Here is a 27,879-nt window from a genome sequence, read left to right as displayed (position 1 = left end):
TCAAATCACAGCTGTGCTGACACAACAGTCCCCTTTGTGGTGTGATACTCTTGTGGTATTTAATGATTTAAAAATATATATATATTATCATGCTTGCACATAAATGGGATTATGTTGCACATTTTCCCAAAATTACAGTAGGTAACAGAAAATGAAAGCACTTTGGGGGGAAAATCCGCTTTTACCACTTTTAAGATTATAGTGTTAAAATGGACAAAAACATTTCTAAGCTGACAACCTGGCTAAAACACATGTTGGGGGGTTAAATAATAATACTGGATAGGTTGTATGCATGTACCAAAAAGTGTCCGACAAAGTTTTAATATCAGTTTTGGCCTCCTGACAATTTCATAGTTATTACTACTAACTAGCTACTAGTTACTAACCCCTAACCCCAAAGAAGTGAGAGAGCAGTTTTTAGGATGGAATTAATAACTACAGTGATATGTCAATGAAATATAATTTGTTTTACACCACTGTACATTAATGAAGTCAAATAGCACCATATATCACTATCTACACTTCTACATTTCCGCTTAGACATTAAAGTATTAAAACTTGTGTAACATTGCACTCTCTTCCTACAACCTTTAAACTTGGCTTGACTCATTCCCATAGATAGGGGTACTGATTGATAAAGGTTTTGGGATACTATGTTATGTTTCCAAGCTGATATTCACTTTGAAAACTGGTTCTCTTTAGGCGGAGATTGTTTTTTTGATGTTCTAGTTCTGTTTTCTCTTATACTGTACAATAAATGTTAATGTTTTCACTTCAGCAGACATCCCATGAGTGTTAGCTTTCATTTGATACCATTTTTATGTATATGGTCCTTGTGGTTGTGAAGATATTCAACATTTATCGTTGGTATGTCGAGCTGAGCAGGAAACCAAAAAAATCGCCAAATCACACACAAAAAAAATTCAGCTTGACAACCACACTAATATCGTACCTATGGATGTCTTCTAACAAAAAAAATAGGGTGATAGCTTGTACCAAAACATGTCCACAAAAGTCTTAACGGAAGCCCTTTTCAGAATTGGCCCCCTGACTACACCCCCAAACAAAAAGTCACACCCACTTCAGCCCCTCATTTTATTGAACAGACATGTCAGGTGATATTAAATATTTTTAAAAATATTTTTAAAAAGTTAAAGAGGCAGTGTGAGGTCCAAAAAGGTAGTTTTTTTGCCTGAGGGCAACACCATGCCATAGGGTTAACTATTCAATGGCGGAGAGTCTGGAAGATATGACAGCAACATGTAATAAACAAATACTTTCTCATTCGGACCACAAGCGCGCAGCGAATGTACAAATTCGATTGCCGAATGCTTGTCTGCAAATTCACCGAAAAAGAAATAAAAAGGAAGGGCTCGTCCGGGATTTGAACCCGGGACCTCTCGCACCCAAAGCGAGAATCATACCCCTAGACCAACGAGCCAGACTTATACACTAGAAACGTGTCTTAACTATTTCAATGATGCGTGGAAAACCGCTAACGTAAACCAATTGTTTTTGGGACTGATATTTTCTTATTTATTCAACATTATTTTTATAGAACATTATATACTAAATAATAGTTATCTGAACCAACAATGTAATAATCGAATATATCAAATTTGGTAACATTATCTGCGGTTTAGATACATTTGTAAATTGTAAGTTCCACATTTGAACATCTTGCCTGTATTTGCATATGATTCAATTATAGATTTGATTTATATATGTAATTTTAACTTTAGCTGTATGTTTAACTCCTTTATAAATTCTATTACTTGATTTATAGTGAGACCTCGTGGCGCAACGGTAGCGCGTCTGACTCCAGATCAGAAGGTTGCGTGTTCAAATCACGTCGGGGTCAAAGTTTTGCATTTCAACGTCAATTATAGCTCGCTAACATTTTAACACTTTATTCGGATAAAGTACATTACGTCCACCTGACAGCAGTGCTAATTAGTTCAATAACCACTACATCTATGCCATATATATATATATATATATATATATATAAAAAAAATGATTGACGGTTACGTTTTGCGACTGTGTTCAGTACAAACAATTCGTTACTTTGAAAAAACGGAAGGGCTCGTCCGGGATTTGAACCCGGGACCTCTCGCACCCTAAGCGAGAATCATACCCCTAGACCAACGAGCCAGACGGAACTTCGTGCTTTAGATCACCTAGTCATGTTAAAAACCGTGTTCATTAGACCTTTTTGCACTCAATATTGTATATTATATGTAAAAATTTTTTTTAATATTTTCTACCAGGCGGCCAATAACCGCAGACAAAAGTAGGGGAAGAGAAGAACACAGGAGACGAAGTGACGTTAACAACATCATCAGAGTTTATTGAATGTTATCAATCTGACTTACTCTCACCAGCACTAACATTAATTCATCAAGTGCTGTTATACCGAAGCAATATCAACGGAAAATTACTAATTATGAATAACATGTAATGAAAATCTTTCAAAGGAAACCTCTTCTTATCTATTTGTGAATGAAGACAACAAGATTAGGTAGAGTAATGAAGTGGTAACCCGTATCAAGTAAATGAACATTTAGCCTATAATAATGAGCAAATATAGAGATAACAAGATGAAGATATGATGAAACAAAATTATAAGGTATGTATGTTTTCGCTTAGGTTGCTATACATTTTACTTTGTGATATGATAACCATAACATACACCACAGCTCAAATATATTAAAATAGACCATTAATCATTTTTACATTTACTCAGCAGAATCTATTCAAAGTTACTTGTACAATGATAACTTACAATGATAACATATAGGCTAAAACAGACTGTAGAAAAATATTTAATATTATTCATGTAGCAGACTTTTGTATTAAAAGTGACTTATAACGTGGAATACAAATGATAAATGATAACATACAGGCTAGAACATGGAAACATAACATATTTTAGTTCAAATTAACCAGACTACATTAAATATATAAAGAAACTCCTTTCAAAATAATCAAAAATATAAACTACTATACAGATGTATATTGCTTTGCAAACTAAGTGATTGTCAGTTTGTTCAATCAGGAATTAAGTGATTTACAAAAAATCCTCTTAATGATGAATCATCATGTTATGGTCCAGGATCTTCACCAGATCTCAAATCGTTTGTCTCCGATGAACCGCTTTCTGTCACTGACTTTGTTTCCGAACAGTCTGCAAACACAAAATGTACCGCAATAAAGACAAAGTCATCTGATGACAAAAAAAGACAACTGATGTCAGCTGAAGTAGTATTCATCATAAAGTATATCATTAAAATGTATTTGCTAAGCTTTGCATAAAATATGGATTATACAATAAACCACTGAAATGTATGACAAGTCATTTTAAATAAGCATTTTTTATATTTAAAAAATCATTAATCATAATTAAATACTTCACAAATGCATATCATGTGGCCCTTCAACAACGGATCTATTGCTTGCAAAAAAATATTGTAATTAAACAATTAATTCAGTCAGATTACAGAAATCAAAATGATTTATGATTTGTTTAGTTAAATCACTTAAACTACTGTTTTATTAATAAATGTGGCTCATAGAGGGTTATTAATAAACCTACAGTAATGAAACAGATCTCACACACGTACCGTACAGTCTGAATGTTGCTGTGAGTGGAGACGACGCTGTGGATTCTCTCCGCTGATTCATCTGTGATATTATTGTGACTCAGACTATAAGAAGAAATGAGACGGAAACAATAAAACAGCAGAAATAAACATGCGTGTCATTGTGTTTCTCTATTCCTGAGTGTGTCTGTAACTCACTCCAGAGTCTGAGTCTTGTGCAGATGCGGCAGCAGCGGCTTCATGCAGAGATCGGTGAGTTTGCAGTGACTGAGATCCAGTTCTGTCAGCCCTTCAGAATATTCCAGAAACAGCGCCAGATGTTCACAAGCGCTCTGGTCCATCTGAGTGTGACTGAGGTCCATCTCTCCTCCCAAGGCCTGTGAAAGAGCCTCAGTCCTCCTAGAAGAGCTTCTCTGAGATCTAACTTTACTAACACAAGCCAGAAACTGGAGCAGCAGAGCTTTACCACAGCTGAAGAGAGGGAGAACAACACAACACACATGAGAATAACACACAGGGAGTGTAAATGAAGATAAATGAACACAATGTCATATCAGTAATGAAACACTCTGTCAGATTTCTCACCTCAGCTGGACTTGAGGCAGGATTGGCCAAAGTTGTTTCAGGGCCGTATCAGAGATCACACAGTCCTGTAAATTCAACTTCACAACACTTTGGGTTTTCTGAAGCACAGATGAGATTATTCTACAGTCTTTATCGGTGAGTTTCAAATGTTCTTGATTTTCCAGTGTGTCTGTTAAATCCAGAGCAGAGCAGCAGGAGAAGTCCAGTCTGTTGTGAAGAGCAGAGAGAAGAAGAGCTGCCGCCTCCTGCTGGAGATCAGAGGAACTGCAGCAATGAAGCATCTTCAGCAGCAGCAGCCTGTCAACACTAACACACAAACACAAACACACACACACACACACACGTAATGTTAACAGAGAGATTCTTGACCAAAAGAGCAGCTGTATGTCATGATATCTCTGCAGTTAAATCGGTAAACCTGAGTAGTGTGACTCTGCTGAGCAAAGGCAGAAAGCTCTCCAGCTCCTCCTCTGGTATGGAGGTCCAGAGCAGATTGAGTTTGACCGAGTCGCAGCGCTCTAGAGTGAAGCGCAGGGCAGCGCAGTCAACAGAGTCCAACGCTCTGCCGCTCAGGTTGATGTCATTTCCTGCTGAACTCATCAGACTGGACACATACTGAGGTAAACCAGTCTCGTAAATCTCCATAATGATGGACAGAGTAAAGCTGGGGCTCAACCTGTGGAGAACAAGAACACTCAGTAAAATCTACTTTATTCACACGTATGACTCTGCCATTCTCTCTCTGTCTGAGGTTGATTGTCTAGGTCTGTCTTATGAACCTGTGTGTCGTTGCATGCGTTGCTGATTAACTATATTAGAGATCACCAGCAAACAAGCTCTGTTTTGTGTCGTATTGTTTCATCTTTTTTGGGGGTTATTTCTTAAGCGTGTCTTTGGTAATATGTGTTGCCTCACCACTACTTTAGAGTTGTTTGTTATATTTTGTTACTTGTACTGAAAATTGCTAGTTTATTTTATTGTTATGACACACGTTTTCTTTGTGTTATGGTTAGTTTTGTGATCTAAATAAATGTTTATGCTTTGTATTTTGGTTTCATGTGTCCTTCGTTATGTTCAGTGTTTTGAATAGCAATCTTCAATTTATGAGTAAAAATTAAGTTTGTTTCTACAATATAAATTACGTAGTCTGACCTCAAATGAGTGTTTTTATGTTAAGTTTTAGTTCCCTTTCGAGAGAGGTTCCTCGTATTACGTATGGGAAAAACTCCTTTTCTCGAGAATGTGAAGCAAAACTTTTAATAAAGGTATCTATGTAAAGCGCAGTGAGCTGCACGGCCATAGCCCAGCGCGAGGAGCGCTCTGATTGGCCGGGCTGCGGCAACTGCAGGAACCTATGGTGAGGCGGCTGAGAGGAACGAACCAATGGGGGGCGTTCCAGAAGCCCGCTGAAAAAGGTGCTTATATTTGCATACAGGAGGCTATATAAGACCCTAATTCGCCATAGGTGTCAGATTTTATCTCCTTCAGCGATACCTTCGCTGGTCTCCGGAAGAAGCACCGCCGTTGAAAAGGCACCAGCGGAACCTGCAGCTGAGGACGACGGACTCCCTCTCCGCCTTCTCTGCCGTTCCAGCTACGCCATCCGGCGTTATATATCCTTTAAACTGTGTCTATGTTGAGTGTTATATGTGTTTGTGTGTGTGTTGCCGCTGCAACGCCACTTCTAGAGCTTACAGGCTTGTTCTACTCGAGGACTCTCTCGTTCCGCCGCGTCGTTAAGCGCCGCGGAAAGACGGAGCTCTTCTCACTCTCCCTCTGCTCTCGTCCCGTCGCGCTGAATAGCGCCGCGGAAAGAGAGAATGTTAGAGGACATGAGCACACTCAAGCCGAAGCTCTCTTCACTCTGCCGCCGCCGCGGCTCTTCTTCCGCCGCTGCCACAGAGTTGTTCCCACTCTTCTCTCATTCCGTCGCGCTACAGCCGCGGACAGAGAATACTAGAGTGAATAGGCGAACTCGAGCCGAAGCTCTCGTCACTATACCGTCGCGCTGAGGAGGCGCCGCGGACAGACGGAGTTTTTCCTCAGTCTTCCTCTTCTCTGGTTCAGTCGCGATATCGCCGCGGACAGAGAATACTAGAGTGAATAAACAAACTCGAGCCGAAGCTCTCGCCGTGCTAGAAGCGCCGCGGACAGAGTTTTTCCTCACGCTTCCAATTCTCTCGTCCTGTCGCTCTATCGCCGCGGACAGAGAATACTAGAGTGAATAAACAAACTCGAGCCGAAGCTCTCGCCGTGCTAGAAGCGCCGCGGACAGAGTTTTACCTCACGCTTCCAATTCTCTCGTCCTGTCGCTCTATCGCCGCGGACAGAGAATACTAGAGTGAATAAACAAACTCGAGCCGAAGCTCTCGCCGTGCTAGAAGCGCCGCGGACAGAGTTTTACCTCACGCTTCCAATTCTCTCGTCCTGTCGCTCTATCGCCGCGGACAGAGAATAATAGAGTGAATAAACGAACTCGAGCCGAAGCTCTCACCGTGCTAGAAGCGCTGCGGACAGAGTTTTTCCTCACGCTTCCAATTCTCTCGTCCTGTCGCTCTATCGCCGCGGACAGAGAATACTAGAGTGAATAAACAAACTCGAGCCGAAGCTCTCGCCGTGCTAGAAGCGCCGCGGACAGAGTTTTACCTCACGCTTCCAATTCTCTCGTCCTGTTGCTCTATCGCCGCGGACAGAGAATACTAGAGTGAATAAACAAACTCGAGCCGAAGCTCTCGCCGTGCTAGAAGCGCCGCGGACAGAGTTTTACCTCACGCTTCCAATTCTCTCGTCCTGTCGCTCTATCGCCGCGGACAGAGAATAATAGAGTGAATAAACAAACTCGAGCCGAAGCTCTCGCCGTGCTAGAAGCGCCGCGGACAGAGTTTTACCTCACGCTTCCAATTCTCTCGTCCTGTCGCTCTATCGCCGCGGACAGAGAATACTAGAGTGAATAAACTAACTCGAGCCGAAGCTCTCGCCGTGCTAGAAGCGCCGCGGACAGAGTTTTTCCTCACGCTTCCAATTCTCGTTCAGTCGCGCTGTCGCCGCGGACAGAGAATACTAGAGTGAATAAACTAACTCGAGCCGAAGCTCTCGCCGTGCTCATTCTACCGCCGCCGTGCTGAAGCGCTGCGGACAGAGAATACTAGAGTAAGTTAGACGAGCGAGCTCGGGCTGTTGGGTATGTCAAGAACAATGTCGCTGCAGCGCGCGCTTACTGCCAAGGAAGTTGTAATGGCTGCCTTGTCATGATAGCGCGCGCCCCTTCCACAGCGCGTTGCTGACTAGAGCGCGGCTTACGTCATAGCACGCGCTCACTGTCAGAGCATAAGGGCGTCGGAAAATGGCTGCCAAGCTAAGCCCTTTTTTCACTCTATCACTTCCAGTCCCCTTTATTCAGGCGGCTGGAAAGGTTTTTACACTGTAGACAAAGTGTCCACTACACAGTGTGCACCCCTACATAAGCACTGTTAATTCAGCCTCACAAAATCACAAATAAATCCCGCCGCGGCCGGATTACACCATATAAAGTCAACTAGCCTTATTGCAGTCAACTAGCCTGTGGTCAAACACGCTTGTCTGCATGCGCGCTTTCAGTCTAGACTAGAGCATAACGGCATTGTGGAATGGCTCACATACCACCCGCACTTCCTTACATTCTCCCAGTTTCCTTAAGTTAAGTGACTGGAGATGAAATATTGCAGTCAACTAGCCTGTGTTAAACACGCTCGTCTGCACACTAATGCTGTGTGCGTTTACCCCTGTGGATTTGCTCACTGGTTTGCACCGTGGGTATTCTACGTAGGTTGTGCGCCACTGCACATTGTTTACACTACACACAAAAGAGCTTTCTATGTAGGAAATGTGCCCACTTTACAGTCTGCACTCCTGCACCCAAGCACTTTTCACAAAGTTCACTCTCGCACACACAATATAAATGTGAGGCGTGCGCCCACTGCAAAGCCTGCACCGCCAAAACTAACACTATCCCCACAGTGTTACAAGCAGTGTTACAGCACAAGCAACCCGGCTAACAGGCCCCTATTACTAAGCGGCCAGCCCCCGAATCTAATTCAACCCCTGGCTTTACGAGCCCAGGCCTGGCAGGCCATTCCTGGTATATAATATTGGGTGTTGAACATATAAAACGAGGTTCTCGCTACAGTTTTGCTCGCAGACCCCGCGATTCAAGCCGTGGTCGAGCCCTCTGTAAGAAGCAGTGTCAGTCACGTGCTTCTCGCTGAGGCATTGAGACTGTTAAAGGAGAGAGCGGCGAAAACAGTACACCCGACGCTAGCGAGTCAGGTTTTTACTGTCGCTAATTCCTCATGCCGAAAATGGGTGGCGGTCTCAGGCCCATTTTCCAGGCATCTGAACAAAGCACTTATGACACGCTCGTTTCAAGGTGCTGACGGTGAAACAAATCCTCGCGCACATTCGCCCCGGGGATTGGGTTTTCTCAATAGATCTGAAAAACGCATACTTCACGTTACGATAACCCCCCACCCCCACTACAGGCCATTCTTGAGATTCGCCTTCGAGGGGCAGGCTTATCAGTACAGTCATTGTCATAGACTCAAGACTTACGGCATAAGAACCACCACGTCTTGATAATGTACATAAAATCGCTAGGGCAGCCGAGATCAGACTCTGTTCACTGCATGGCTAAGCATCTCCTTTTATGGGCAGAGCACAATCTGAGCTCCCTAAGGGCGGCTTACGTGCCAGGTATTCTGAATCAGGGTCCGGACATGTTATCCAGAGGACCCATGTCCCCAGGGGGATGGTCCCTTTACCCGCAAACAATTCAGCTTGCACAGCACACGCTGCCCAATATTTTTTCTGCAAACGCAGGGATGCCCTGGCCCATGTTGGCCCAGACTCCCTCTATATGTTCCCTCCGATCGCGATCCAGCTGCAGCCTGTGCTTTTTAATAGCCCCACTTTGGAAGAACCGCACATGGTTCTCCATACTGTTTCAGCTGTCAGACACAGCCCCATGCCTATTCTGCCAATGAAAGGGAAGGTCTGGCATCCCAATCCCGAGCTGTGGGCCCTCCACGTATGGCCCATCAACGGTATCCGGGAACCTCTCTGACAAGTTATGAACACTATTTCGGAAGCTAGAGCCCCTGCTATCTGGCAGCTCTGCTTTGAAGTGGTCAGTGGTTTTCTAACCAATGTGCTACGCGAAACATCGACGCACACTCATGCGAACTGGCGGAACCGCTCGCTTTCTCCAAGAGCTAATGGATGCGGGTCGTCCCCCCTCCATACTCGGGGTGTGTGTCTCCGCCATAGCAGCTAGCCACGCTCCTATCGCGGCACATTCACTAGGGAAAAGTGATCTTATTGTGTGTTTTCTTAAAGGGGCCAGGAGATTCAGCCCGCCTTGCCCCTACCTCGGTCCCTATTTGGGACCTCGCCATGGTTTTGGAGGCCGTGAAGGGTTCCCCCTCCTAACCACTTCAGAACACGAGCTTGAAGCACATATCACTCAAAACCGTTTTTCTGCTGGCTGTGGCCTCGGTTAACCGAGTGGGTGGCTTACCTGCACTCTCCGTGAGCCCTTCCTGTCTTGAGTTTGGGTCCAGCAACTTCAAGGTTGTGCTCAAACCGAGGCATGGTTTTATGCTGAAAGTGCTATCAACCCCTTCAGTATGCAGGTCTTTGCACTGCTTAACCCGCGTCTCAGAGAGAATAAGACGCAAACCTATTCTGCCCAGTCAGAGCATTGAGATTTTATCTAGAGCGCTCCGCCCCCTTCAGGCAGTCGGATCAGCTCTTCATTGCTTCGGTGGCCGCACTAAAGTTTGTGCTGTCATGAAACAGTCTCTCACACTGGATAGTGGATGCAGTCCCACTAGCATATAGGTCCAGGACCTAACCTGTCCTACAGGCATTTAAGCCCACTCCTCTAGAGGCATGGCCTCATCTTGGGCTTGGTCGTGTGGCATTTCTTTGGAAGATATCTGTGCGGCGGCAGGCTGGGCCTCTCGGTCCACTTTTATCAGATTCTACAAGTTGGAGGTTCCAGCTCTACAAGCAGGGCTTCTCTCCATCTAGGCTCTATCTTGACCCTGGCAAACAGATTGCCTTACATTTTGGCCTGTACACATTAGTCCTTAAGCACTATTCATTCATCATAAGATCCGACTATGTCCGATCAGCTGTTCAAACGAACCGACTCTTCCGGTTCATCATTCCCCTTATAAGCCGCCTCTGTCGGTGTCTCGGGGGTTTATAACATGTGCTTTGGGTATACTGGGTCAGTCAGCACACACGGTGCTTTACATTGTGTTCCCATACGTAATACGAGGAACCTCTCTCGAAAGGGAACGTACTCGGTTACTTTCGTAACCTCGGTTCCCTGAGAGAGAGGAACGAGTATTACGTTCCGTGCCGTGTTTATGCTTCTCAGGTATCGCTTCAGTCGATCTTAAAACCTGACACCTATGGCGAATTAGGGTCTTATATAGCCTCCTGTATGCAAATATAAGCACCTTTTTCGGCGGGCTTCTGGAACGCCCCCCATTGGTTCGTTCCTCTCAGCCGCCTCACCATAGGTTCCTGCAGTTGCCGCAGCCCGGCCAATCAGAGCGCTCCTCGCGCTGGGCTATGGCCGTGCAGCTCACTGCGCTTTACATAGATACCTTTATTAAAAGTTTTGCTTCACATTCTCGAGAAAAGGAGTTTTTCCCATACGTAATACTCGTTCCTCTCTCTCAGGGAACCGAGGTTACGAAAGTAACCGAGTACGTTAACTAACCTACATAATGATAACTAGTTCTTATAGCAACATCTGATTTTGAAGAGCAAAATGGTTTAAGAACTCACTTTTGAAGCATGACTGTAATCTATGTTGTAAAACATAACAGGAACGTATATTCAAGATGTTATTTTACTTATAAATCAAGTGAAATGAGGTTTAGATAGTATTTGAAATTCCAAAACTCATGATTAAAACATAAATTCTAGAGCGGTTAAAATAGAGCGGTTCAGTAAAACCGACCACAGTCTTGCAAACTGAACCGCTCTATCCTTGAGAGATTCTTTTACCTTTTCAGCTGGATTCTGTCTAACACCAGCAGAAGTTCTCTGATGTTTTCATGGGTGATTTTACTCTTTCTAAAGTCCAACTTCAGATTCAGATCTTGATGTTGCAGCAGATAATGAATAACATCCCAGGTCAGTGAGCAGGAAGTCAGATCCTTAGACGCCTTCTTTAGGAAAGAGCATGTCAGTTCATCATCCTGAGCTTCATACACCAGTGAAACCAGCTGCTGAAGAGTCTCTTTAGAGAACCTGAACACACACACACACACATACACACACACACACACACACACACGCACACACACACACACACAGGAGTTGTCAGTTCGTTAAACAGGTTGATTTACTCACACAACTGGACAAACTGAGTTGAACACAGACCTGATAGTCAGAGGTTCCTGGAGACCCAACAGAGCCGTGAGAGACAGAGCGTCTGATTTAAACTCCGTAAGATCCAAACACTGGACAGACAACAGTTTCAGGAGAGACGTCAAGCTGCTCAGGATATGAGAGAGATTTCGCTTTGAGCCTTTCGTGCGCAGTGAAAACTCCTCTGTGGTCAGTGGAAGAGGACCATTCAGTGACCTCAACGCTCTGAACATCTTCACTAACAGTTTGTCTTCCAGACTGTCAAAGATAAAGTCAGAGATCATGAGGAACATTCACAGAGTAGGGTTCAGGATGATTTATGGTATGAATGCAGGTAATGAATCTCAAACCTCAGTTTCTGCAGGTGTGTGATGTGTTTGAGGAGCAGTTTGAGTCCTCTCAGAGAGATGATGCTTGTGTTCAGAGTCAGGTTGAGTTTTGAGGGTGAACGGCCCAGAACTCTTCCCACAGATCTGCAGGTGCTGCTGGGTAATTTTCCACTCAGAGTGATGGTGAAGTCTAAAGCCTGGAGCAGAGGAGTGACCTGATCTGCCTTCACTCTGGGCCCAAACACTTTACATAGTGAAGGGATGAACCGCTCAGCATCCCTACAGGACGAGGAATTAATGAACAAAAAGGATAAACATTTATATAAAATGATCCTGGCATGGTAATATTCAAACATACTGACCTCTGTTAACAATATATGATTTAAAAATTCATATATTTCACGTTAAATATAAAGGCAAGTATTTAACACAGACCTCAACTCAGAGATGTAGGGCAGACACTGGAGGAATCCCCTCACTTCACTCTCTTCATCTGTCCAGTCTCTCAGCTCTACTGGTTTCTTCTCTGTTTGGAGTTTCAGCACTTCTAGGAGGATGGAGCTCTTTCTCTCTGAGAGCTTTATTCTCCAGACTGCAGGAGCAGACTGATAAACTGACTGTAATGCTGGAAGGACACTCCTGCCTGTTTGAGTCTCATAGTCCTTCACATGTGACCACAGATCCAGCAGGAAATCACACTGAGCCTGAGTATCATAATTATTCTCACCACAGGGGAAAGATGTGTAGCTGCACACAGATGTTAACAGTTGAGTGTAATTTTCTTCTGTATTTGCATCAAACTCTGATGCTGAAACAAACAGATTCAGCAGAAACTTCACAGCAGCTTCTCTCTTCCTGTAGATAATGTCAGAAAATCTGTAGAGAAACACACACACACACACACACACACACACACACACACACACACACACACACACACACACACACACACACACACACACACACACACACACACACACACACACACACACACACACACACATAATTATCACTTTATTGTCCAGTGTAGGAGAATATAAAATACTGAAAAAAGTGACTTAAATTATTAAAAGTTAATATAAAAAGCAAGTTGGCGGATTGATTTGTTTTCAACAATTCAGTTTTAACTTCATTCCCTTTATATTCCAGTTTTACTGTCTGGTTGTGTATAGAGTTGTGTGTTATAAATATAATCCTAAATTGAATATTTAATAAATAAAGTATTTTTGTATAGTTTCTATCTTTTGGAATCTAAACAAAATTAAAACACAACGTTTGAGTAAATTAATATCCCTAAACCACTGATTTCAAACACATGTAACTGGCTCATATTGAGTTGATATGAAGGTAAACCTGCGTCAGACAGACAGTTTCTACACTGTGTTTGAGATCTGACACTAAACACTTCATCTAGAGCTCCATTAAAGTCGAGTGCTGTTTGTGTTTTACGTCACATCAGTAATCACATTCACACACACTTTAAACATTCAATCTCAGTTGGGCTAAAACAATTATTCATCTTTTAAAATATTATATACATTTGTTTTAGTCCCGTTGAAATTGTGTCGGTTTGGTGTTTCTGAAGATGAATTAAACAGATAATGTGATTGTATCTCGGCTTCATCCAGCATGTTAATCACACTACAATTGTCCTCGTCGTTGTGTATTAACTGTTAAAGTCAAGGGTAATGTGTGATGTTTTTAACTCTGACAGTATTTGATGATGTATTGTGTCATGTATATTTGGACAGAGAGATGACGACTGTAGCTCGATTATAACTGCATATATAAACACACTGTGAGCTGAATGAAGCTGCTGTAATAGAAATACATGAACAAAATCAATCTCTATAGACTGACTGAACAAGAGTGAGAGAAGGATTTGAACAACAGATCGACTTACAGCACGACTGTCATAAACAGAGCCGCTAAGACTGATATAAGAACTAGACTGACCAACCAGAAATGAGTTAGGGATAATCAGTCTTACTTTTCAGATTCAAATGACACCAATCTACCTTTATATGTAACTGGTTTAAATCGGTTATGATCAGACTTTAAGAAATCAATGAGATGACTAACCTGTAAGGCTAGTTTAAGAAGTTTAAGTAATCGGCCGCTGTGGGGTTGACAAAACCACACTTCAATTCAGTGTTTTTAATTCTAGTTCACGTTCACATATATACTGTCTAACCAACATTTATTAGATATGACAAGATCTCAGAGTTAAACTGTGTCGAAACAAATTCATCGTGATGATGTCAGATATGGGGCGCCGTTTGTAAAGAGTCTCAGGCTGAAAATAACAGCAACATTTTGTCACATTTAGCTACAAACAATGTTTAAAAAACTGGTATGAAATTTTGACGGTCACATTTTAGCACATTTACAACAATATTTATCAACTTAGAGATATTTTAAATAGTTAAATCTAAATATTAAATGTTACAACTAAATGTTAAATGTTAAATCTAAATGCTAAATCTAAATCTAAATGTTAAATCTAAATCTAAATGTTAAATCTAAATGTTAAATCTAAATCTAAATGTTAAATCTAAATGTTAAATCTAAATGTTAAATCTAAATCTAAATGTTAAATCTAAATCTAAATGTTAAATCTAAATGTTAAATCTAAATGTTAAATCTAAATGTTAAATCTAAATGTTAAATCTAAATCTAAATGTTAAATCTAAATCTAAATGTTAAATCTAAATGTTAAATCTAAATTTAAATGTTAAATCTAAATCTAAATGTTAAATCTAAATGTTAAATCTAAATCTAAATGTTAAATCTAAATCTAAATGTTAAATCTAAATGTTAAATCTAAATCTAAATGTTAAATCTAAATGTTAAATCTAAATCTAAATGTTAAATCTAAATGTTAAATCTAAATCTAAATGTTAAATCTAAATGTTAAATCTAAATCCAAATGTTAAATCTAAATGTTAAATCTAAATTTTAAATCTAAATCTAAATGTTAAATCTAAATCTAAATGTTAAATCTAAATCTAAATGTTAAATCTAAATCTAAATGTTAAATCTAAATCTAAATGTTAAATCTAAATGTTAAATCTCAATCTAAATTTTTGATTTAAATGTTAAATCTAAATATCAATGTTAAAAATAAATGTTAAATCTAAATCTAAATGTTAAATCTAAATGTTAAATCTAAATCTAAATCTAAATGTTGAAGCTAAATGTTTCGGGTCAAACTAAATATTTAACTAATATGCAAATTCAAAATGCCGAGAACCGGAAGTGCCAAAATAAAAGCTCGAAGAGGTCAGTGTGTGTTTATAGCATCGTCAAATGACTAACGAATACAAATAATTGACTGGAAATTGACTCTTGGACATGGATTATCGTCATAATAACTACCTAAATAATAAACACTTTTGGAGAAACTGTATTTGAAGAGTAAGTTAGGCTAGTGTCACTTTTATGAAAAGTGCGGGACTTATGATGACCTGTAGTCATAATAGCAGCCACGAGGGGTCTCACTTTGACTGAATGTTATGTCTTCACTCATCATGCCATCACTCTCTATCACCTTCGCATGCTTAAACGCCACAAGAGCCCATTTCCCCGCCAGCCCCTGACCAGGTACGGCTGTCGTTCAAGATGTCCAACGATTCGGCGTTAGCCGAGAGCATCGGTACATAACATTCAGTCAAAGTGAGACCCCTCGTGGCTGCTATTATGACCATAAATATTATCTCCAAAAGTGTTTATTATTTAGGTAGTTATTATGACGATAATCCATGTCCAAGAGTCAATTTCCAGTCAATTATTTGTATTCGTTAGTCATTTGACACGATGCTATACTGACCTCTTCGAGCTTTTATTTTGGCACTTCCGGTTCTCGGCATTTTGAATTTGCATATTAGTTAAATATTTAGTTTGACCCGAAACATTTAGCTTCAACATTTAGATTTAGATTTAGATTTAGATTTAACATTTAGATTTAACATTTAGATTTAGATTTAACATTTATATTTAACATTGATATTTAGATTTAACATTTAAATTAAAAATTTAGATTTAGATTTAACATTTAGATTTAACATTTAGATTTAAATTTAGATTCAACATTTAGATTTAACGTTTAGATTTAACATTTAGATTTAACATTTAGATTTAGATTTAATATTTAGATTTAACATTTAGATTTGGATTTAACATTTAGATTTAACATTTAGTTTTAGATTTAACATTTAGATTTAACATTTATATTTAGATTTAACATTTAGATTTAACATTTAGATTTAACATTTAGATTTGGATTTAACATTTAGATTTAACATTTAGATTTGGATTTAACATTTAGATTTAACATTTAGATTTAACATTTAGATTTAACATTTAGATTTAACATTTAGATTTAACATTTAGATTTAACATTTAGATTTAGATTTAACATTTAGATTTAGATTTAACATTTAGTTTTAGATTTAACATTTAGATTTAACATTTATATTTAGATTTAACATTTAGATTTAACATTTAGATTTAACATTTAGATTTATATTTATATTTAACATTTATATTTATATTTAACATTTAATATTTAGTTGTAACATTTAATATTTAGATTTAACTATTTAAAATATCTCTAAGTTGATAAATATTGTTGTAAATGTGCTAAAAAGTGACCGTCAAAAATCCATACCAGTTTTTTTAAACATTGTTTGTAGCTAAATGTGACAAAATGCTGTTATTTTCAGCGTGAGCCGCTTTACAAACGGCGCCCCATAGTCAGATAGCTTTGATAGACAGGTATGTAATGGATCACGATCAGCCAATCAGCTATCAGCTTTTCAATTTAAGACAATCAGATAATACCAGTTTAGGTCAAACCAATAACAGAGCAATGCTTGATTTTGTTCAGTCTGTGTGTAAATGCTGGATTAGCAATTAAAGAAAAACACTTAAGAAAAACTTGGTCAGGTCAAAGTGTCTGAATCATTTTGGTAGAAAACTTTTATCAGTTTTACTGGTAGTCCACTGTATGAGGAATGTTTAGGTATAATATGTCACAGTTTACTTTATTCTGTTATCCTCACTGGCTCACTTACACAAATGAACTATAGTGTCCTGCACCCACTAAAAATATCAAAAATGCAAACTGTCCTCCAAAAAAAAAAAAAAAAAAAGACTATAGGTCGTTTTTCAAGCACCTTATTGTGACCTATATTTACGTTTTAAAGTCATGCGCCCTCTAGCTGGCGTGAAAATAATGACAGTGTAGTGTTACGTCTGACGTCATGAAATGACGAATGACTGTCGTTACCAATCAAATTGCATATTAATTTTTATGCAATGTACGGACTTTTTACCACCATGTTTCCTATTTCCATTTAGCAAATATATATATATATATTTTTTTTACTTACAACTATCCCCACCCCATCCCTAAACCTACCCAGAGATTTATAGTGCATACACACTTTACGAGCACATGTGTTCCCTGAGATCGAACTCACGATCGCATGATCACATGTTGTTGTATATTGCAATGCTTTAACAATTGAGCTTTGCAAAACCTGAAATATTTTGCAAATAAAAAAGGAAAAATGCTTTGAAATGAAAGTGTCCTATTGTCAGTAGGAGCACAACTTTAGTAAACGCTCCTATGGGTCAAATTTCAAGGAAGTGACAAACGATCTTTATAAGCATATTAGTTGGAGGACATGTTGCAAAAATTATATCTGGTGTCTGAACAATTTTTGGTTGGACTGTACGGTCTACCCAACATATAGATTAATTTCATACATTTTACTGTGAGCACTGAATACAATAAATCAAACATGAGTGATCTGTTCCCCATAAAACTCTGACCTGAGCCGTGAGATGTAGGGCAGACACTGGAGGAATCCCCTCACTTCACTCTCTTCATCTGTCCAGCCTCTCAGCTCTACTGGTTTCTTCTCTGTTTGGAGTTTCAGCACTTCTAGGAGGATGGAGCTCTTTCTCTCTGAGAGCTTTATTCTCCAGACTGCAGGAGCTGACTGATAAACTGACTGTAATGCTGGAAGGACACTCCTGCCTGTTTGAGTCTCATAGTCCTTCACATGTGAGCACAGATCCAGCAGGAGATCAGACTGATCAGAGCGACGGTTAGTATAGTTTTCACCACAGGGGAAAGATGTGTAGCTGCACACAGATGTTAACAGTTGAGTGTAATTTTCTTCTGTATTTGCATCAAACTCTGATGCTGAAACAAACAGATTCAGCAGAAACTTCACAGCAGCTTCTCTCTTCTTGTAGATAATGTCAGAAAATCTGTAGAGAAACACACACACACACACACACACACACACACACACACACACACACACACACACACACACACACACACACACACACACACACACACACACACACACACACACACACACACACACACACACACACACACACAATTATCACTTTATTGTCCAGTGTAGGAGAATATAAAATACTGAAAAAAGTGACTTAAATTATTAAAAGTTAATATAAAAAGCAAGTTGGCGGATTGATTTGTTTTCAACAATTCAGTTTTAACTTCATTCCCTTTATATTTCAGTTTTACTGTCTGGTTGTGTATAGAGTTGTGTGTTATAGATATAATCCTAAATTGAATATTTAATAAATAAAGTATTTTTGTATAGTTTCTATCTTTTGGAATCTAAACAAAATTAAAACACAACGTTTGAGTAAATTAATATCCCTAAACCACTGATTTCAAACACATGTAACTGGCTCATATTGAGTTGATATGAAGGTAAACCTGCGTCAGACAGACAGTTTCTACACTGTGTTTGAGATCTGACACTAAACACTTCATCTAGAGCTCCATTAAAGTCGAGTGCTGTTTGTGTTTTACGTCACATCAGTAATCACATTCACACACACTTTAAACATTCAATCTCAGTTTCGCTAAACAATTATTAATCTTTTAAAATATTATGTACATTTGTTTTAGTCCCGTTGAAATTGTGTCGGTTTGGTGTTTCTGAAGATGAATTAAACAGATAATGTGATTGTATCTCGGCTTCATCCAGCATGTTAATCACACTACAATTGTCCTCGTCGTTGTGTATTAACTGTTAAAGTCAAGGGTAATGTGTGATGTTTTTAACTCTGACAGTATTTGATGATGTATTGTGTCGTGTATATTTGGACAGAGAGATGACGACTGTAGCTCGATTATAACTGCATATATAAACACACTGTGAGCTGAATGAAGCTGCTGTAATAGAAATACATGAACAAAATCAATCTCTATAGACTCACTGAACAAGAGTGAGGGAAGGATTTGAACAACAGATCGACTTACAGCACGACTGTCATAAACAGAGCCGCTAAGACTGATATAAGAACTAGTCTGACCAACCAGAAATGAGTTAGGGATAATCAGTCTTACTTTTCAGATTCAAATGACACCAATCTACCTTTATATGTAACTGGTTTAAATCGGTTATGATCAGACTTTAAGAAATCAATGAGATGACTAACTTGTAAGACTAGTTTAAGAAGTTTAAGTAATCGGCCGCTGTGGTGTTGACAAAACCACACTTCAATTCAGTGTTTTTAATTCTAGTTCACGTTCACATATATACTGTCTAACCAACATTTATTCAGACACCTTCAACATTTTCTCACATTATAACAGGTTATTAACTATAGTTTATAAAATGATAATACAACATGACAAGATCTCAGAGTTAAACTGTGTCGAAACAAATTCATCGTGATGATGTCAGATAGCTTTGATAGAAAGGGATGTAATGGATCATGATCAGCCAATCAGCTGTCAGCTTTTCAATTTAAGACAATCAGATAATACCAGTTTAGGTCAAACCAATAACAGAGCAATGCTTGATTTTGTTCAGTCTGTGTGTAAATGCTGGATTAGCAATTAAAGAAAAACACTTAAGAAAAACTTGGTCAGGTCAAAGTGTCTGAATCATTTTGGTTGAAAACTTTTATCAGTTTTACTGGTAGTCCAATGTATGAGGAATGTTTAGGTATAATATGTCACAGTTTACTTTATTCTGTTATCCTCACTGGCTCACTTACACAAATGAACTATAGTGTCCTGCACCCACTAAAAATATCAAAAATGCAAACTGTCCTCCAAAAAAAAAAAAAAAAGACTATAGGTCGTTTTTCAAGCACCTTATTGTGACCTATATTTACGTTTTAAAGTCATGCGCCCTCTAGCTGGCGTGAAAATAATGACAGTGTAGTGTTACGTCTGACGTCATGAAATGACGAATGACTGTCGTTACCAATCAAATTGCATATTAATTTTTATGCAATGTACGGACTTTTTACCACCATGTTTCCTATTTCCATTTAGCAAATTTATATATATATATATATATTTTTTTTTTACTTACAACTATCCCCACCCCATCCCTAAACCTACCCAGAGATTTATAGTGCATACACACTTTACGAGCACATGTGTTCCCTGAGATCGAACTCACGATCGCATGATCACATGTTGTTGTATATTGCAATGCTTTACCAATTGAGCTTTGCAAAACCTGAAATATTTTGCAAATAAAAAAGGAAAAATGCTTTGAAATGAAAGTGTCCTATTGTCAGTAGGAGCACAACTTTAGTAAACGCTCCTATGGGTCAAATTTCAAGGAAGTGACAAACGATCTATATAAGCATATTAGTTGGAGGACATGTTGCAAAAATGATATCTGGTGTCTGAATAATTTTAGTTTGGACTGTACGGTCTACCCAACATATAGATTAATTTCATACATTTTACTGTGAGCACTGAATACAATAAATCAAACATGAGTGATCTGTTCCCCATAAAACTCTGACCTGAGCTGTGAGATGTAGGGCAGACACTGGAGGAATCCCCTCACTTCACTCTCTTCATCTGTCCAGTCTCTCAGCTCTACTGGTTTCTTCTCTGTTTGGAGTTTCAGCACTTCTAGGAGGATGGAGCTCTTTCTCTCTGAGAGGTCTATCCAGACTGCAGGAGCTGACTGATAAACTGACTGTAATGCTGGAAGGACACTCCTGCCTGTTTGAGTCTCATAGTCCTTCACATGTGAACACAGATCCAGCAGGAAATCACACTGATGAATCTGAGCCTCAGTATCATCATCATCATCATCATCATCATCATCATCATCATCATCATAGGGGAAAGATGTGTAGCTGCACACAGATGTTAACAGTTGAGTGTAATTTTCTTCTGTATTTGCATCAAACTCTGATGCTGAAACAAACAGATTCAGCAGAAACTTCACAGCAGCTTCTCTCTTTATGTAGATGTCACAAAATCTGTAGAGAAACACACACACACACACACACACACACACACACACACACACACACACACACACACACACACACACACACACACACACACACACACACACACACACACACACACACACACACACACACACACACACACACACACACACACACACACACACAATTATCACTTTATTGTCCAGTGTAGGAGAATATAAAATACTGAAAAAAGTGAATTAAATTATTAAAAGTTAATATAAAAAGCAAGTTGGCGGATTGATTTGTTTTTAACAATTCAGTTTTAACTTCATTCCCTTTATATTTCAGTTTTACTGTCTGGTTGTGTATAGAGTTGTGTGTTATAAATATAATCCTAAATTGAATATTTAATAAATAAAGTATTTTTGTATAGTTTCTATCTTTTGGAATCTAAACAAAATTAAAACACAACGTTTGAGTAAATTAATATCCCTAAACCACTGATTTCAAATACATGTAACTGGCTCATATTGAGTTGATATGAAGGTAAACCTGCGTCAGACAGACAGTTTCTACACTGTGTTTGAGATCTGACACTAAACACTTCATCTAGAGCTCCATTAAAGTCGAGTGCTGTTTGTGTTTTACGTCACATCAGTAATCACATTCACACACACTTTAAACATTCAATCTCAGTTGGGCTAAAACAATTATTAATATTTTAAAATATTATGTACATTTGTTTTAGTCCCGTTGAAATTGTGTCGGTTTGGTGTTTCTGAAGATGAATTAAACAGATAATGTGATTGTATCTCGGCTTCATCCAGCATGTTAATCACACTACAATTGTCCTCGTCGTTGTGTATTAACTGTTAAAGTCAAGGGTAATGTGTGATGTTTTTAACTCTGACAGTATTTGATGATGTATTGTGTCGTGTATATTTGGACAGAGAGATGACGACTGTAGCTCGATTATAACTGCATATATAAACACACTGTGAGCTGAATGAAGCTGCTGTAATAGAAATACATGAACAAAATCAATCTCTATAGACTGACTGAACAAGAGTGAGAGAAGGATTTGAACAACAGATCGACTTACAGCACGACTGTCATAAACAGAGCCGCTAAGACTGATATAAGAACTAGACTGACCAACCAGAAATGAGTTAGGGATAATCAGTCTTACTTTTCAGATTCAAATGACACCAATCTACCTTTATATGTAACTGGTTTAAATCGGTTATGATCAGACTTTAAGAAATCAATGAGATGACTAACTTGTAAGGCTAGTTTAAGAAGTTTAAGTAATCGGCCGCTGTGGTGTTGACAAAACCACACTTAAATTCAGTGTTTTTAATTCTAGTTCACGTTCACATATATACTGTCTAACCAACATTTATTCAGACACCTTCAACATTTTCTCACATTATAACAGGTTATTAACTATAGTTTATAAAATGATAATACAACATGACAAGATCTCAGAGTTAAACTGTGTCAAAACAAATTCATCGTGATGATGTCAGATAGCTTTGATAGACAGGGATGTAATGGATTACGATCAGCCAATCAGCTGTCAGCTTTTCAATTTAAGACAATCAGATAATACCAGTTTAGGTCAAACCAATAACAGAGCAATGCTTGATTTTGTTCAGTCTGTGTGTAAATGCTGGATTAGCAATTAAAGAAAAACACTTAAGAAAAACTTGGTCAGGTCAAAGTGTCTGAATCATTTTGGTTGAAAACTTTTATCAGTTTTACTGGTAGTCTACTGTATGAGGAATGTTTAGGTATAATATGTCACAGTTTACTTTATTCTGTTATCCTCGCTGGCTCACTTAAATGAACTATAGTGTCCTGCACCCACTAAATATCAAAAATGCAAACTGTCCTCCAAAAAAAAAAAAAATTGACTGTCGTTACCAATCAAATTGCATATTAATTTTTATGCAATGTATGGACTTTTTACCACCATGTTTCCTATTTCCATTTAGCAAATATATATATATATATATATATATATATATATATATATATATATATATATATATATATATATATATATATATATATATATATATATATATATATATTTTTTTTTTTTTTTTTTTATATATATATATTTTTTTTTTTTATATTTTTTTTACTTACAACTACAACTACCCCCACCCCATCCCTAAACCTACCCAGAGATTTATAGTGCATACACACTTTATGAGCACATGTGTTCCCTGAGATCGAACTCACGATCGCATGATCACATGTTGTTGTATATTGCAATGCTTTACCAATTGAGCTTTGCAAAACCTGAAATATTTTGCAAATAAAAAAGGAAAAATGCTTTGAAATGAAAGTGTCCTATTGTCAGTAGGAGCACAACTTTAGTAAACGCTCCTATGGGTCAAATTTCAAGGAAGTGACAAACGATCTATATAAGCATATTAGTTGGAGGACATGTTGCAAAAATTATATCTGGTGTCTGAACAATTTTTGGTTGGACTGTACGGTCTACCCAACATATAGATTAATTTCATACATTTTACTGCGAGCACTGAATACAATAAATCAAACATGAGTGATCTGTTCTCCATAAAACTCTGACCTGAGCTGTGAGATGTAGGGCAGACACTGGAGGAATCCCCTCACTTCACTCTCTTCATCTGTCCAGTCTCTCAGCTCTACTGGTTTCTTCTCTGTTTGGAGTTTCAGCACTTCTAGGAGGATGGAGCTCTTTCTCTCTGAGAGCTTTATTCTCCAGACTGCAGGAGCTGACTGATAAACTGACTGTAATGCTGGTAGGACACTCCTGCCTGTTTGAGTCTCATAGTCCTTCACATGTGAACACAGATCCAGCAGGAAATCACATCTCTCATAATTCACAGATGACAGCAGTTTCTCCACAGTTTCTTCTATTGTCTCTTTCTGGTGGAGAGCAGCTTGCAGACACAAATCCAGTATGAATGATCTCTTTCCTTTCTCCCACGATTCAGCTGTTTTACTCCGTGGTTTCCTAAATCTTCAGTCAGAGAGACAACAAAAGGAGACTAAGATTTAAAAAAAAATAATCAAACAGTTTGTCAAATAATACCCAAGGTTAGTGTAATTAAACAGTGAAAGGTGATGCACAGATATTTTCATAATTATCTTTAGTTGTCAGTTTTGCCCTGTGGTGGAATTGCATTTTTACTGGCAAAATAAAATAAAAATATTCAGGCAAGTGGAACCACACTGGTTAAAATCTGGTTTAAACAACAAAAAGAGTGCATAACTGCAAATAAAGAATGAAACTTGAGACTTCTAAATCCTACATCCCTGGTTACGGTCGAAATTAGTAGGGAAGAATTCTCCCCTTTTCTGGTGAATCAGCCACAGTATTATGTTTGTTGACCAATAAAGCATTTATGGAATGAGGAATCTTTTTTTTTTTTTTAAATCTTCTGACATACAAGATGCCCCCCATGATTTATATATTTTCATCTCACCTCCTCAACAACACAATGCCTTCTTAATCATATCATATTGGTAACCTGTCCAGCAGAGGTGAACAATGACAGGGCATGAAGAAGAGAGCAGGTCACCCAAGACCATAGAGGAACTCGTGTTCACAGGCTCCTAATCATAACAGTAGCCGTTTACTGACAAGCCTTAAAGGAGATGTGGCATTTAACCCGAGTGATTGTGACAATGTGGGTTAAAAATAATCTTTTTGAATATATGACTGTATTTAAAATTGAACCTGAGTGAAAATATTAAATAATTTCAAACAACATGTAAAGACCCATTTCAAGTGCATGGACATGAAAACAAATGTTGGTTTCATGACTTTTCTGCTCTAGTGTGTTTTGGTAGACTGGGTAAACACAGCCTGATCTGCCGGCGATTTGATTTCGCCCTGCAACTCAGTCTGGAAACCTGTCCATTTATTTCTACTGCTTCTTTTACACTTTTGAGGGAACAAATACAAACTGACTTATCCGCCTGGTACGCTATTGGCGGGTTTAACATGATGACAGATAGAGAAACGATGGCTAGTTGCCCGTTGTTCATGCCTCTTGTGCTCTGATTGGTTGAAAGACTGTCCAATTGCGTACAGAGTCATTCAAATAATGCTCGTTGATCACGCCTCTTGTGCAGTAGTAGTGGGAAGTTCGGATCATTTTACTGACTCGGATCTTTGAGTCTCGTTCAGCAAAATGAACGAATCTTTTTTCGAGTCATTTCGTTCATTTCACCAAAATGACATGTTAAATAGCCCAACACATCTAGTACTTATGAAAATGTTGATTACATTTTAAAACTACATAAAAATAAACTATAGGATACAGCAACCAAAGCCAAATTATAAGAAAATGAAATGTTTAATTAATTGATTAGTTGTTGGGTCAGGGCAGGCTATTGCAGTCTCTGTTTGTTCACCTCACCTCCTGATCCAAAACATTCTTTCTCTTGCAACTTCATATTTATCACGTTTGTTCTCCGCCTCTTGTGTCTTCGAGCTCCTCGAGACGTTAGCTGTCGACTCGTCTGTGTCTGACTCTGATCAGATCTGGGGGCTGGGCCGCCCGGACCGTGCGTGACACAGGTCCGGAAACAAAAATGTTTAGTTCTTACGAGTCTTTCGGGTTTGAGTCTTTCGTTCTTCCTGTTAGTCTCATAGAGTCTATGCTTTCAATAACGGAAACAGAAAAGATTAGTTTTTACGAGTCTTTCGGGTTTGAGTCTTTCGTTCTTCCTGTTAGTCCCATAGAGTCCATGCTGTCAATAAAGGAAACAGAAAAGATTAGTTCTTTTGATCGAGTCTCGGGTTTGAGTCGTTCGTTCTTTTGTCACATGACTTGTCGCCGTATAGAACACTAGTTCACAACCTTTTTAGTAAAAAGCACGTAGTTATTATTTTTATTTTATTTTATACTATTCTCAGTTAATATCAGACATATACAAATATGAGAAATATACTGACTATTCAAGTCTAACATCACAAATTCAATTAGACTAATTTTGAATCAACTGTATATATATATATATATATATATATATATATATATATATATATACACACACACACACACACAGCATGGGACTAACAGGAAGAACGAAAGACTCAAACCCGAGACTCAAAAGAACTAATCATTCGGAGATTCAGAGCTGATTCAGAGGCCATATGTTTCATAATGCGCATGCGCGGTCAACACAAAATGAACGAATCACTATCTGAGACAACTCGGTAGTCCCGAGTCATAATAAAGATTCATTTAAAATGAACGAATCATTCATGAACGACACATCACTATTGTGCAGTAGAAAATACAGAGCAGACTCCACAGACCAATGTCTTAAACTGAGCTTGGTCGGGATAGCCAGACAAGTGTTTTGGCTCAATATTGGTCAATATTAATCTAATTAATTTATCAATATAAATGTAAATGCAGTCAGTTCCATCTCAAGTGAATGCGGACAGTAGAAACAAAACAATGGAAAAGTATCAAAACACTGGATCTGTCTGACAGTATAAATGCAGCCCAAAACTTCAGCTACTTTAGAACAATACAAATTAAGCTTCCGTCACTAATGCATCCGATATAAATATATTTTAATTTAATTTAAACTAACAACATTATTAATTAATGCATATAAAATGACAACATTAAAATAAACTGAATCAAACTGTGAGTGGAATTTCCCCATAAAACTCTGACCTGAGCTGTGAGATGTAGGGCAGACACTGGAGGAATCCCCTCACTTCACTCTCTTCATCTGTCCAGTCTCTCAGCTTTACTGGTTTCTTCTCTGTTTGGAGTTTCAGCACTTCTAGGAGGATGGAGCTCTTTCTCTTTGAGAGCTTTATTCTCCAGACTGCAGGAGCAGACTGATAAACTGACTGTAATGCTGGAAGGACACTCCTGCCTGTTTGAGTCTCATAGTCCTTCACATGTGAACACAGATCCAGCAGGAAATCACACTGATAAGAGTGACGGTTAGTATAGTTTTCACCACAGGGGAAAGATGTGTAGCGGCACACAGATGTTAACAGTTGAGTGTAATTTTCTTCTGTATTTGCATCAAACTCTGATGCTGAAACAAACAGATTCAGCAGAAACTTCACAGCAGCTTCTCTCTCCATGTAGATAATGTCAGAAAATCTGTAGAGAAACACACACACACACACACACACACACACACACACACACACACACACACACACACACACACACACACACACACACACACACACACACACACACACACACACACACACACACACAATTATCACTTTATTGTCCAGTGTAGGAGAATATAAAATACTGAAAAAAGTGACTTAAATTATTAAAAGTTAATATAAAAAGCAAGTTGGCGGATTGATTTGTTTTCAACAATTCAGTTTTAACTTCATTCCCTTTATATTCCAGTTTTACTGTCTGGTTGTGTATAGAGTTGTGTGTTGTAAATATAATCCTAAATTGAATATTTAATAAATAAAGTATTTTTGTATAGTTTCTATCTTTTGGAATCTAAACTAAATTAAAACACAACGTTTGAGTAAATTAATATCCCTAAACCACTGATTTCAAACACATGTAACTGGCTCATATTGAGTTGATATGAAGGTAAACCTGCGTCAGACAGACAGTTTCTACACTGTGTTTGAGATCTGACACTAAACACTTCATCTAGAGCTCCATTAA

At 38.5% G+C, this 27,879-nt stretch overlaps 1 protein-coding gene and 3 non-coding genes across 5 annotated transcripts; 1 reads left to right on the top strand and 3 right to left on the bottom strand.

The window, feature by feature from the left end:
• Positions 1–1,369: 1,369 nt before the first annotated feature.
• trnap-ugg (transfer RNA proline (anticodon UGG)) lies at positions 1,370–1,441 on the bottom strand. The gene has a single exon. It is a non-coding gene; the product is annotated as a tRNA-Pro (tRNA).
• Positions 1,442–1,789: 348 nt separating this feature from the next.
• Positions 1,790–1,861, top strand: trnaw-cca (transfer RNA tryptophan (anticodon CCA)). Its single transcript has one exon. It is a non-coding gene; the product is annotated as a tRNA-Trp (tRNA).
• A 221-nt stretch (positions 1,862–2,082) lies between these two features.
• On the bottom strand, positions 2,083–2,154 carry trnap-agg (transfer RNA proline (anticodon AGG)). The gene has a single exon. It is a non-coding gene; the product is annotated as a tRNA-Pro (tRNA).
• Positions 2,155–2,892: 738 nt separating this feature from the next.
• LOC137084189 (uncharacterized) lies at positions 2,893–27,333 on the bottom strand. 2 transcript variants are annotated; one of them, XM_067450205.1, is made up of 13 exons: positions 26,893–27,333; positions 23,799–24,212; positions 20,771–21,238; positions 17,780–18,223; positions 12,377–12,817; positions 11,963–12,220; positions 11,625–11,870; positions 11,247–11,492; positions 4,606–4,863; positions 4,188–4,493; positions 3,801–4,073; positions 3,624–3,707; positions 2,893–3,187 (listed from the first exon to the last, which is right to left on the bottom strand). In XM_067450205.1, the coding sequence occupies exons 1-13, from the start codon at positions 27,315–27,317 to the stop codon at positions 3,121–3,123; spliced, it is 3,930 nt and encodes a 1,309-aa protein (XP_067306306.1). In that variant the 5' UTR covers positions 27,318–27,333; the 3' UTR covers positions 2,893–3,120. The 2 variants fall into 2 exon arrangements, with proteins under 2 accessions (XP_067306306.1, XP_067306307.1); XM_067450206.1 differs by lacking the exon at positions 17,780–18,223.
• Positions 27,334–27,879: the final 546 nt, after the last annotated feature.

The sequence above is a fragment of the Pseudorasbora parva genome, chromosome 8, assembly GCF_024679245.1.
Source record: "Pseudorasbora parva isolate DD20220531a chromosome 8, ASM2467924v1, whole genome shotgun sequence".
NCBI classification, from domain to species: domain Eukaryota; kingdom Metazoa; phylum Chordata; class Actinopteri; order Cypriniformes; family Gobionidae; genus Pseudorasbora; species Pseudorasbora parva.
Note: the sequence above shows the minus strand (reverse complement) of the source record. Positions and strands in the feature narration are given on the sequence as shown.

Excerpts from the sequence above, each read along its gene's own strand:
- LOC137084189 (XM_067450205.1), bottom strand. The coding sequence starts at position 27,317 with ATGGAGAGAGAAGCTGCTGTGAAGTTTCTGCTGAATCTGTTTGTTTCA. Across the intron at positions 11,493-11,624 it reads CAGGAACCTCTGACTATCAG|GTTCTCTAAAGAGACTCTTC; the intron begins GTCTGTGTTCAA and ends GTGTGTGTTCAG. Across the intron at positions 4,494-4,605 it reads AGCAGAGTCACACTACTCAG|TGTTGACAGGCTGCTGCTGC; the intron begins GTTTACCGATTT and ends TTTGTGTGTTAG.